The 13,016-nt window shown below is 37.9% G+C and overlaps 1 protein-coding gene across 4 annotated transcripts in view; it reads right to left on the bottom strand.

Annotated features, from left to right (window-relative positions):
- PPP1R13B (protein phosphatase 1 regulatory subunit 13B) overlaps positions 1-13,016 on the bottom strand; it is a 70,479-nt gene that overhangs the window by 40,832 nt on the left and 16,631 nt on the right. For all 4 annotated transcript variants that reach the window (XM_032188196.1, XM_032188197.1, XM_032188198.1 and 1 more), the window contains exon 2: positions 4,945-5,092. In XM_032188196.1, coding sequence (XP_032044087.1) covers positions 4,945-5,092 — 148 coding nt within the window. The remainder of the gene's footprint in view (positions 1-4,944; positions 5,093-13,016) is intronic.

Below are 13,016 nucleotides of genomic sequence, written 5' to 3'. Positions count from 1 at the left end.
ACAGCGATTAACACAACACAGCCACAGTTAGCTCCAACTGCTTTCAGTGGGGAAGGGTCATTTAAAACAGAAGCAAATTTTATTCATCAGCCAACTCCTTGCCTAACAAAAAAGGAAACAGACAAAAACAAAAAACAGAACACCATATTTAAAAACACAGAAGCTTTTATTTTCCTTTTCTTGTCCCTCACTCATGTGGGCTCCAAGAAACATTGTAAACAGTGTCTGTGCATACAAGGTTAAGGTCAGGAACTTACTAAAACTCTGTTCTTGAAAAGGAATTTTAAAAACATGATTTTCAGGTTTTTCAGCTCCTCGTGCGAGGTAACATTTCAAGTGCTTTCAAGCACATCCACTAAAATTGCAGCAAGAATCTTCTAAAGACCACAAATGGTAAAATACCTAAAAAATACCTAGTTCATGGACTTTAGGACACAGAAGATCTGAAGCTTCAGGAATTTTTCCTAAATAAAAAGACTGTCAACTAAATATAGTAAGTAATGATGCTTGATAATGAGTACCAAGAAACTGAATGTCTGAACAGGGTTGGGCTAATTCTGGCACCGTGAGGAGTGGTCGCAGCACGGCTGCTGGTTAAGCAGGTCTCCCTTTACTAGTAAGGCCCTGATCCCAGGAGCTTTAGGAGCTTTTCAAAATAAAAGATCCTGTTTACATCATAGACTTGAAGAATGAAGGCTAATAATTTTCCAGACATGACCATGGAGAGAAATGGGAAAGATTTTCTTTTTATTTATTTATTTATTTTATTTCTTTTGCAATACTTCCACCAAAACAATTTGGAATACGAAGCCCTAAATTAGAGAGCAAGCTGCAGCAGTACTGAAACAGAAGAAAAATGACTTTGTAATCATTTGGCACAACTTAGGCACGTGAAAGAGACTCGGAAAATAAAGAGGAAGAGGAAAGGGACATTAACATTTGACACAAGAAACAAAGAGTTGAAGTCCCTGTTCCTTCCTTCAGTTTAAAGCCTATAAACCTCAAAAAATTGCAGGTAGAAAACTTGGTCTAACGTTTACTGCAAGTTTGGGTAGCACTAAGGAGCATTTTCTGGAAATACTTGCTCTTTAAGAATAAAAAAACCGTTTCAGTTAAATGTTTTCTAGTTGTTACAGCTTTAAACATAATTGTCAGTAATTGCACAAATAGAAGAAAAGAAAGAAGGTGAAATAGGAGAATATATATGGAGGAGTAATTAATAGGATTGTATATGGAGGAGTAATTAATAGGATTGATCCCTATGATTTAACAATAATTTTAAAAAAATTATTTCTATGAAAAATGAAAAAAATGTCATCTATGTATAAATTCAAAATTACTTGCAAAAACTATTCAATTTTTAGTTAGACAAAAATTCTCAAAGATTAACTTGAGCAATGAGCTAGACACCTTTTCTTTGAAGCAAAAGTTTTCAGGTTGGGTGAGTTCTAGCTATCCTGAAAGACCAAAACACGGATACTGCATCGGTGTTTTAATAGATAATTGCAAAAAATCGTTCTGTTGAAACTATATATCTTATATTTAAAACAGAGTAATTTTTAGGCTTCATAATTTGTTCTTATTCTGATTACATGTATTCTGTCATCTGTAATAAAATGTGTTTATGCCTGCTATACAGGAAACCAGAACACAAAGTAATGGATTATGTCCATAATTGGGAGTTCACTGTAAGATCAGAAAAGCATCTTTACCTACGCAGGTTTGCAGTTGTATACTACAAGTATACTTCCATTTCTTTCAGTCACTCACGTCTAGGCTGTAATTAAATTCAGGAAGACCAACAATATCAATTGCTAAAGGCCATTCCAGATGTAAATGAAGTGGATAATTGGGTAATGGACAGATTTAAAAGCTTGAAATCCATTTTCTTTTGAAACGCACTACAAGTTCCTGGCATCATACCTATCTTTTGACCTCCTTACCCACCATGACTCGCAATAGCTGGGCAACAAGGAATATATTTCTTTTCCTCCTGCCATAGCCTGAGAATTCTATACAAAGCAAGGAAACTTCAAGCTGAGTAAACACAAGGTGCTACAAAATTAGCTGACATATCAGGCACAAACGCTGTTGCCTTTTTTCAGCTATTAATCACCTAAAGAAACTGGAGAAGAATAGGAACAGAGAAGGAAATAATAAAACCAAATGCACATAAACCAAATACTTATGTCATGAAACTCCAAGAAGAATCAGTTTCTTAGGTGTAATACAAACAGCTCCCAATCTATTTTACAACTCTTCGGAAGCTCCTCAACCATTTCTTTAGCACGCAACAACAGAAAAGATTAAAAAAAATACTCTTCCACTGGCACCGTATACAGCAGTTTCATTGCAAATTGCTTCCCACTTCGCACTCCAAACCAATGGTTTGAGTTGTTTTCACTTCTTAGTCTTATATTTTCTGTGACAGATCTCTGCTCCTGGCTAGAATTATTTTTAGAATTTGAGTGGAAGGAGCTTAATGTAGCTCCCAGGAGCAGCTGAAGGAAAATTATCATCCCACCCTCCTTAAAAGAAATTTCAAGTTGTTTCACTCAGAAACTTTAGTATCCACCGACTTTGGGGAAAGAAGTTGAGACCACCAACACAGATTTTACAATGATATCCTACATCTAAGAAAAGCAAACAAAATGCTTGTCCTGAAATTCCTGTCAGACAGACTTAAAAGCAGTGTGCAGGACATTTTTTGCTGACAGTACAGGTCTGTTTGAGAGCTCCAGAAATGTAAGCAGGTGTTTCATTTATTTATTTTTAATTTTATTCCCTCTAGGATTTTGCATACCTTAAAGGAGGCTGTAGCGAGATGGGGGTTGGTCTGTTCTCCAACGTGCCTGGTGACAGAGTAAGGGGGAATTGGCTAGAGTTGCGCCAGGGGAGATTTAGGCTGGATATTAGGAAGAACTTCTTTACCAAAAGGGTTGTTAGGCATTGGCATGGGCTGCCCAGGGAAGTGGTATAGTCACCATCCCTGGAGGTCTTTAAAAGACGTTTAGATGTAGAGCTCAGTGATGTGATTTAGTGAGGGACTTGTTAGTGTTAGGTCAGAGGTTGGACTCAGTGATCTTGGAGGTCTCCTCCAACCTAGTGATTCTGTGATCTAGATCTTCATGGACTATAATGGGACCAAAGACACACAAATCACAGGATAGATACCCAAATTTAGTTTTAGTTCCTCCATCACATCTCCCAAGGTAAGTTTTATTTTCCATTTCATAGAAACTGTTAGCTTCAGATATCCAACATTTTCAGAAATAACGTTATATCCGCAAATAAAATATGTTACCAGTCTTTGAAGTCATTATAGAAAATTCATGCTTACATTTGCCACAGTTGCAAGGCATAAGTGCCCCATAAAGATGCTGTGGATCACTGGCTAGAATTTCCAGTCACCTTTTGAAGCTAGCTGACAACATTCTCTGCATTTTTGCAAAGTACACCCTCCAAGTATTGTGAAAGCAGAAGGACAAATAATACCATATATGTTACACTTTTACAGACCAGTGGTTGCAAAGTATTAGGGATAAGTGAGTGCATGCAGATCCAGTTTATATATGTTATATACTTGGCATTTTGACTCTTTGTAACCTAAACTTCTAATTTGAAAAAAAAAAAATAAATAGCAACCTTCCTATAAGTTTTATTCTTAAAGACAGTTTTATAAATACAAGCTGAATTTGTATGCCAAGAATTGCAAACATGCTTAGCCTCCCTTCTGCTTACTCTTGCCTAAACTCTACAAATTCCCATCTAATTAGGAAACAACTTCGAGGCACCTTCTCTCCTTATAAAGTCTTAGAACCATTAAAAAATGAAACGATATCCCAGTAGGAAACTATTTTAGTTTGCTAATACTTAAAAGCTCCACAGGCATCTGAATAATGCAATAAACTTCTCTGCTTGACAAAATGAATAAACAGCCCCTGAACAAAATATACCCCTCTCTATAAAAAAGTAAGAATTCTATATCAAGTTATGACCTCATTCTTTATACAGAATAGATGACAAACCGCTTAAACAGGGGTAACCTTAGTAATTGAGGTAGGTAAGAACCTACCTGTTATCCTCAGCCATTCACTGATCCTACTCATATATTGATACACTATCATAACCTGGAAGCTTGCACTACACTTAATTGCAAGAACTCATCTAGAAACAGAATGCATAATAGGGCTTTTCTGACACAATCCTGAAAAGGACTGCTCATCCCATCATTCTGTGAAATAACAATTACAACACAAATAGAAGACAGGCACTACTACCTGCCCCAAGGGAAGTTATTGAATTTTTGACAATACACTTCCATGAAGAAGTTGGAGATGATTCTGGCACAATTCTGTATGAACTTCTGTTAGTTACGATCCAGGAAGAAAAACCCATACAAATTATACAGTTCTATGATTCTGTTATACCAATTCTTAAATTTCAGGTTGTTATCATGTGGGTAACAGTGAGGAAACAGGATGGGAAAGAATCCAGATGGTAACCTTCACTCACTTCTTGTATAAGATCATCGCTGACGTTACAAATTATTTAAACCCTACTCCAACCCTGAACATGCCGTATGCCTATTTGAAATAAATGATGTGTAGAAGTAAAAATACAGCCATCCTTCCCCCCCATTTTTAAAAGGCAGATACTGAATACTTCATGTAATCTGAAGATCTGAAATACAAAAGACTAACACATCTTACATATGCCTTTTATCAAATACTCCATGCTGAGAAAGGAAAACGAGGAAAAAAAATAATCAAGAACTGCATTAATCTCTACAGATACTAAATACCACACTCTGCATGAAAGTTTGCCAAGAAAATAAAAAAGCTTTAGAACAATTAGAAATTATTGATACTGAAAAGTCAGCCTTACCATTTCTTCTAATTGTGACAAATATTTAAACCAATTTCCACCAAACATTTTGCTTACCGTTTCCACGCCATACTTCAGCCAGATGGCAGCTTCCTTCTCCAGGCTCTTTACAGAACTCTACTACATCGCGACAGGTTGTTTCTGGTGTAATTGGAACTTCTGTCAAAATCTGCTCATTGTTGCTCAGAAACACGGTTAATATCATCTGAAAGAAAAAAAAAGTAGCAGAATATTCAGAAACATGACAAGAATATGAATATGGGTAAGATTTATAAACCCTCTGTAAATGGAACTATATGCTTATGGTTGGTCAATATTATCATAAAAATAGTTTTCAGTTTCTTCTAACTTAGCAAATGATTTAGTACTTTGTGTTGATTTTTTTTTTGGTAAGTGTGAATGGAAGGTTTTTCTTTTTTTTTTTTTTTCTTTTTGTTTTGTTTTTGGAGGGTGGGGTTGGTTGGTGGTGTTTGTTTTTCCTCTTTCATTTCAGTTAAAGTGGTATAGTTCTGTCTGACAATGAGGCTGGGAGGGAAGGAATGAGTTTTGCTATAATAGATGTTTGAAATTATTTGCAACATTTAAATGCTATGAATTAATACTTTGTAAAGTAACATAAAGCTCCACAGGTGGGCAACCCTTTGCAACTTGTCTGAAGATCCACTCACATTTCATTGGATTGGAAGCCTTGGAGTAAAAACCAAACCACCATACAAACGGGAAATAGAAATGTCACATTTTGCAAGGGGTTGCATTTGTTTAGTTACTTGCTAGAGGTAAAACCTCTGAGAAGTCAGTTGTTTCCACGTTACTCCAGCCCCCACCCTGCACTTGCTGTGTAGACCAGATGCACACGCAACCTGCCTGCAGAGGCACTAAGCATGCTCTCCTGACTTGTACTTGTACAACATCAAAGGACAACTTTCCCTCGAGTAACTGCTCCCAGCTATTCCAGTTGGAAAGCTGCCACAAAATAGTTTTTCTTCCCCTCCCCACCTTAACAATATTCAAAAGAACTTGACATCAAGGAAAACAGAAAGAAGAAAGAGTACAATCCAATCTATAAAGGAGCAAGCGTAGCTCTAAGAGGGAGCACTAAGCTCAGTTGAAGTAAACTTTTGTTCAAATGCTTTGCTCCACCTTAAGCAAAGGTGTGCACAAACACACAGAGCTGGAGCTATTCCCATCCCTGCTCATGTTAGTAAAGGTACCTTGCTGCAAAGTCAAGCATTCAAGAACTGCACATCAACTTCACCCACCTCATCCCCTCTGTGCACTGTGTTCTGATATGGCCATTAATAATACATTTGTTTGCTGCACCCCTCTATCAGGGACCTCTCCCTTACAGAGCCTTCTCGATGAATTTGTTTGTAGGCCCTTATGGCATTTGCTGCAAGAGCTGGAAGCGTGTCCTTACCAGCTGAGGGGCTTGTAAGGAAACAAAAACAAAACAGCGAAGTCCCAATACAATAATACTAAAAAGATTCATTTTAGGCCTGAGTGGGACTGTTTTGAGGACCCGTTGAGAGTTGTATACAGAAGCATGTTTTTCAATGTAACACTAAATTGTCAGAAAGATACTCAGCCTTCAGTTCCTGCTCAAAATTAAACAAGTATTTTTAACTATGTTATCATTCCCTCACTCTCTGGCGCCTCAATTTACTATCAGTACACTAGTCATGATACCATTCTGTAAACTTAGGGGGATGGAGATATGTGATGTTTAAGACATAGCTACCATAATAGATGTCCCTAATGAATGTGGCAAAATTATTAATTTTGTCTTCTAGGAGGAAGACAAAGAAAGAAAAAGTTCTTTCTGAAAGAACTTTCTCTGTAAATAAGATTTAATATCACATATTGAACCACAATGATAAAACCTAATTATTTAACAGCTCTTCATTAAATAACCACTCGCCACTTAACCGGAGTTGTGCCTCAATTTGCATTGGCATATCTTTAAAAAAACAAACAACAAACACATTCAGAACACTACTGGGACACATTACATGCACCAAACTGGAGATGAGCACTAGTAACAGCTGGATACTGAGCAGGAGCACTCCATCCCAGCACCGTCAACTTCAGAAGTAAGCACGGGACCAGTCCCAAGAAAGCCCGGGTTCCCAGCCCTCAGTCTCCTCGGCAGACCTGCAGGCTGTTCCAACCCATCTTCCTATTCTCCCTCAACCTGCCAAGCTTGTATGCAGTACCCTGAAGTTCTCACAGTAACTGCATTTCAATGCGAGCAGCAGTCATCCAGGGCTGTAGATGTACCAGAGCTTCACCCTTGAGTTTCTCCAAGAGTAGCTCTAAAAGGAGCTATTGTAGAGCTAGGATGCAACCACAGCTAATAATGCAGATGTCTGGAACCACCTACTGTTTACAGCTCAGTGTTATTTCTCCACAAATGAAAAAAGGTCCAGGCCCGGTTAATCCTCAGTGGCTGTGGAATCTTTTACACAATAAACACCTAATACAGATTCTAGTAGTGGAATCTGACCTCATACTTAAGAGGGGAAGTGTCACATATGAACACAAAAAAACAGGCTTTGAAGCCACCTGTAGAGGTCATCCCAGCCAGTCTCTTGGCCTGGGGCAGGATCACCTCTAGCTCCATCATGCTGCAGAGATGCTTGTTCAACCTGTTCTGAAAAGCCTTTCATGGTGGAAACTCCACAACTTCCCTCAGCCATCCACCCCAGGATTCCTGCTGGAAGGAAAAGTTCCTTAAAGTCTAGTCAAAACTTTCCTTGCCACCATTCGAACTAGCTAGCTCTTCTCCTAGCCACAGGAGTGATAAAAAACACTTGTTTGACTTTTTTCTCCACAGTTACATTTCAGGTATACCTAAAAAAAAGTAACCAATAGTTTTTTTTAATTTAAACACCAACCTGTGAATTATTAATGTCAGTATTATGAAGTGATTTCCCTATAACACTTGACAGTAATTTCAAGATGAAAACCAAGTTTTTATGAGAATGCTCAGAGACACTGGCACTCCCAGAATCAAGAGGAGGTCTAGGCTTCTTCATGGTCTGTCCCAAAGCCCTGTTACCTCGTTGTGAAAGACTAAACGGCACAGCTTAACATCACGTGGTTTCACATGGCTTCCAAGTTTCGATTTCTGTATTGTTGTAAAGATAACAGTGCCCCAGAAAAGTTGTTTCGTGTATTCAAGGTTATCTGCCTACATCTGCAGACCAGCTGAAAAAGAAGAAAGGCCTTGGAGGTGCAAGTTATCCCATACAACTCTGCCAACTCTCCATAAATTCAAACCTCAACCACAACATAAACATGTAGTCCCCCCTTTGCAAGAGCAGGCCCAAGTTTGCTGTACCTCAAACACAACATTTTCAGCTCCCTCAGCTCTCAGCCTGCCCCAGCACTGCCTTCTCCAAAGCACACTGTCACCCACAGCACCGGCTGGGGGACAGCCCAGGGAGAGGTGTCCCTCTAACGAGGCAGCAAGGTGCTGCAGCCATCACACTACTCCCCAGACTCGTTTAAGTAAGGATTTGTATTTATTTTTAACAGGTGGTTGGAGTAACACCGTGGAAACTGAAGCATTGTACTGTGAAGCAGATGGCCTGAAGCATACAAAGAAAGACTCAAAATATTGAAAATTATTAACATATTGCAGTATTAATTAGATTTTCAAGTCAGTGTCATAGCTATCCCTATTTATGGTGAAGGCAGAATAATAATCCGAGGTAATTCAGGGAGATAAAATACAAAGAAGCACTGATGGAGCCTGGAAATTTCCTGCTGAAGAATATGAGCGAGGCATACGCATGAAATAGACAGTACACCCACTGAAAGAAATTAGCAGTATTAAAAATGTTCTTAGCCCAAGATTAGGATACAGGAAACTGGTAAATCCTTCTCATTTTAAATGGGTTCCAAACATGAACAATTGCAGAAATGCATGTTCTTAAAAATGAGATCATAACCATAGCAACATTTCAATTCAATCATCAAAAATCTTCAAGTGTGGACACAATGGCACACAGTAAGATCTGAAATGTAACCTCAGTGCTTCTAAATTATACTTGGTTTCCACAGTAATACCAAGCTCCAAATCTTACCCTTTCCTCAATACAGATGCAGATGTTACCTGTCTGCTGCTGTCCTCTGCAAGCCTTGCTTCCCAACCAATGGCTTTATTCCAGCTTTCATTATTTCCTGAATCTTTCTACTCTTCTCCACCAACCTCTAATATATTCCTTCACAGTTCAGGTCTTTCCCGTGCCAGATGGGCTGTATCAGCCTCACAACTGAACTCTTACCGTTGTTTCACTCATTTCTCAGCTTCCTGAAAAGCTCCTGCTAGGACAGCCTCTGAATCCTTCCCAAATCTTCTCTGCTCAACGGAGTCGGGCTGGTGCACGTGTTCCTCTTAGGATGTTGTCTCTGCTTCTCTGTTCCCATCCCAATTCTCTCCCATCGTACTTCCTGGGTTATTTGAAGGGCACACATAATCATCCCCGCCATTTCTCACGGAAATAGGAGGGAGGGATAAATCCTCAAGATCTTTATCCTCATTTATCATCTCCTCTGTTTCCAAAGACTGATAATGTCACCCACAAATTTCAACAGGCACCTTCCAGAGAGATGAGACAGTTTTATCTGTCCAGACCTGATCCCTTACTGATGAATCTGAAACCCTGACCATCTCCAATTATCTCTTGTGAACACCTGGCCACCAATTCAAGTTCCACATGGCCATCACAGCCCTTACCCAGTTATTTCCAATGACTCCCTGGATTTCATATTCACGGTAACACAAGCATACCTATCATTATGAGCTGTAATACAGACATCTTTCACACCAATTATTTTCTCAGTCTTGTGTCCCAGATCCATCCACAGTACTACTGTACAATATTGAAGGCACGGATAATCTCTTCTATCAATTGGTGCAGCTAATACTCTCAGAGCTTGGAAATGTGGCTGTTGGTTTTCTCAAGTTTTCATTAATGTGCCTTTCTTTTTTGAAAAAAAAAGTCACAATGTATAAAAAATGATTTTTCAAGCCTATGGCTCTATGGCTTTAACCATGTCATCTTTATGCATTAATTTTCTAGTTTTCACTTCCCCATTGTGATATGGAGTCTTCCTCCCTATTGCTTTTCACTCATTTATCAAGAAACTGATGCCAAATCAGTCCTTTACACCAGTTTTTCTACTCTCCATACATTGAACAGGTGTTTTTATGCTTTCTTCTCATCAAACTCATCTACCACGGCAAAGGTCCCACAGGGCCACAAGTGAGAGTCCAACATCCCTTGTTCTCTGTGAGCTTCTGCAGGCTATCCTGTTTTGCAGCTCCAGCTGCACTCCCCTAGTACAGTAAAAGTAGGAGAACTGCACAAAAACAGAACAGAAGACAGCAGCTGATGTTCTTAGTTGCAAAATTGCCTAGAAAGTTAAGAACTCCAACTTCTGAATGAAGTCTTTTTTCCTCACCATTTTTCTGCAATCTTACAAAAAAAAAAAAAAAAAAGCAATGCTTTTGATCTTCTGCTGGTACCTCAAATTAAGAACAGGGATGTTTTTAATTAAATCCTCTTTAACAACAATTTTCATGGAAAAAAAGAAATACATCTTACTCCAAGATTACCTTATGCTACCAAGACATAAAACACTGGTGCTTGAGTAGAAATAAACCTTACATAAAGTCTCTCCATTGCCTTACACACAAGTTAATTTACTAACTCCGATAACACACCAAATGCTGGCATTTCAGGCTAACAAAATCCAATCTAAGCACATATCTCCTGATACCCTACTCCAAGAAAACTGAATTATTTAAGCTTTCAGAAAGCAACCAAAAAATAGTATTTCAGGACATGCTGAAATATTAGGATTTAAAGCATGTTAGAGTTGATTTCCACTAATAATATTAATATTCAACTAAAAAAAGAGAACCAATAAGTTCTAGGGATGAAGATCAATTCACCTGATTTTTGCTTTAAGTATGATTGCCTTTTAACTAAAAGCCACGCTTCCACCCAAACACGGGGTTCCTGACAAAAACGGGATCAGAAAACTGTTCCAATTCTCAAAGGTAACTTACTTTATATCCACAACTACAAAGTCACTTAGAAAAGTCCGTCTATGAAAGATTAAAATGAAGATCAAACAGCATAGAAAGGGTTAAGAAGAAAAAACATCCTGACAACATGAAAGACACTATTTTTTCTCCCACTTTTTTTCTATCCACTGCTTTCCTTTTCCTGGTATTAAAGCTACAGTGGACAATAGATCTTTTTTGTTAAGAACTTCTACCATCTTTAGAATTATCCGATTGTGAGTTAAGAATACACTGGATACCGAATAACTTAATATGGCTAAACTCACAAGCAGCTGTTTAGTCTTATCAGATTTTTCATTTGCTTTTTTTTCCTTAAACCAGCCTAGAAACTTCATTGTGTAAACGTTTTAAAAAAACAAAACCAATAACCTCCACCTCTTCCAGCAGAAAAGTGGTTAGATGCTTCAAAAATACAAAATGTGTATTATTAAAACACTGACACACAATGGACTGAAAGTACAGAACAATTCCGGCAGCAATGCCTGCTTTATTCCCTTTGTTTCGTGGGAACTGGAATGCATTACCTTCTCACCAGGAATCTCCCCCTAATGAAGCATTCAAAAAAAAAAAAAAAATCCATTCAGGAGCTTGTGCTTTGCCATTTCAGATAAAGTCATGGTTAAGTCCATAGCTGCCGTAAGTCCAAGTTGAGAATAGTCAAAGAAAAAAAAAGTCTTCTTTTACACAGCAGAGACCTCAGTATCTCCCAACACATTTTGATAGCCTCCCAACCTTGATTCTGCTGGCCTGGGAGCCCAGCCATTCTCTGTATTTATCTATATTTAAGGTGCAACTACAATACAGCTTTAACTGAAACATCCAAAAGCATATCTTACTGAAATTCCAAAGTCCCATCATTCAAACAAACTTTGATTAAGACTGACATTTTCATTTACTAGAAAAATCAGCTCATGCGACACAAGAAAAACTGCGAAGAGGTGGAAAACCAACCCTTTGGTGATGAGACATGCCAGCATTCCCAACCCTGCACAAAGAATGCTCAGGAAAAAAAAGGTCACAGGTTATCAATCATTCTGTGCAAGTTAGCTTGCACAGAATTCATGCCACTACATAAATTTTGCACCAGCTAAAGCTGTAGAAATTCTAGTTGCACATCTCCAGCACCAAAGCAGAATTTCATTTCCTTTGCAGTATGAACATTCTCTTTTTTAAGATTGTGGACTTGATTAGGTGAAGCTTTAAGCAATTATATTTTGAATGAAATAAGACTATGAAATTATAAACAAAAAACTGTTTTAATTAAAACCACCTAAAGATGTGTTCTTGACTCAAATCATAACTATTTCTTTATATCGTGAGATTTTTAGAACAAATCCCAAGTAAGTCTGATGTTCTTATATGTAAACACCTGAAAAGGAGTAAGATTTAACCATCTCATTTCCATATATTAAAAAGAAATCTTTGAGTTATTCACCAGCACGGTTTGTCCCAATCATTATAAGTTATACTTTTTAAAAATAGTTTTCTTGAAAGTTTTATTGCAGTATGTTCATGACATTTCATATAAGATTATCAAGACAGAAAGCAAATTTCTTATTGCTTTTCATTGGGAGATTTCTTCCTTTTAATGTCTTTTCCCCTTTCCCACGTAATTTCTTATTGATAAGAAATAACAATACAAGTTCTATATTCCGGAACACATTTTCCTTACATCCAAGCTACATATAACTTGAGTTTAGGCCAAAATTTAAGACTCAGTCATGCCTATAGACCACATTGGTAAAATGCAGAAAGGTAGTGTCAAAGAAGTGGAGTAGAGTCTTCAGTTTGCAAAGAATACAGAAATGAGTAAAGTTTTCTTTTTTTTTTTTTTTGCAGACTCACAAAAGCATTTTTTTTGCACAGGCTCATAAAATAATTGCATCATTAACTTGCTGCTTTGCAGTCACTGAAACATCTACCTCGACATCCACCTTCACAGGACTCTGCGCAAGACAACTTTGTTACATAACCAAAAGAAAAAGATAGCTGTGTCAGTCAATACTTGTACCAAGAAACTTGGTGATGGAGT

Source organism: Aythya fuligula, chromosome 5 (genome assembly GCF_009819795.1).
Source record: "Aythya fuligula isolate bAytFul2 chromosome 5, bAytFul2.pri, whole genome shotgun sequence".
Classification (NCBI taxonomy): Eukaryota; Metazoa; Chordata; class Aves; order Anseriformes; family Anatidae; genus Aythya; species Aythya fuligula.
The sequence above is the reverse complement of the archived record's forward strand: the minus strand, read 5'-3'. Positions and strand labels throughout refer to the sequence as shown.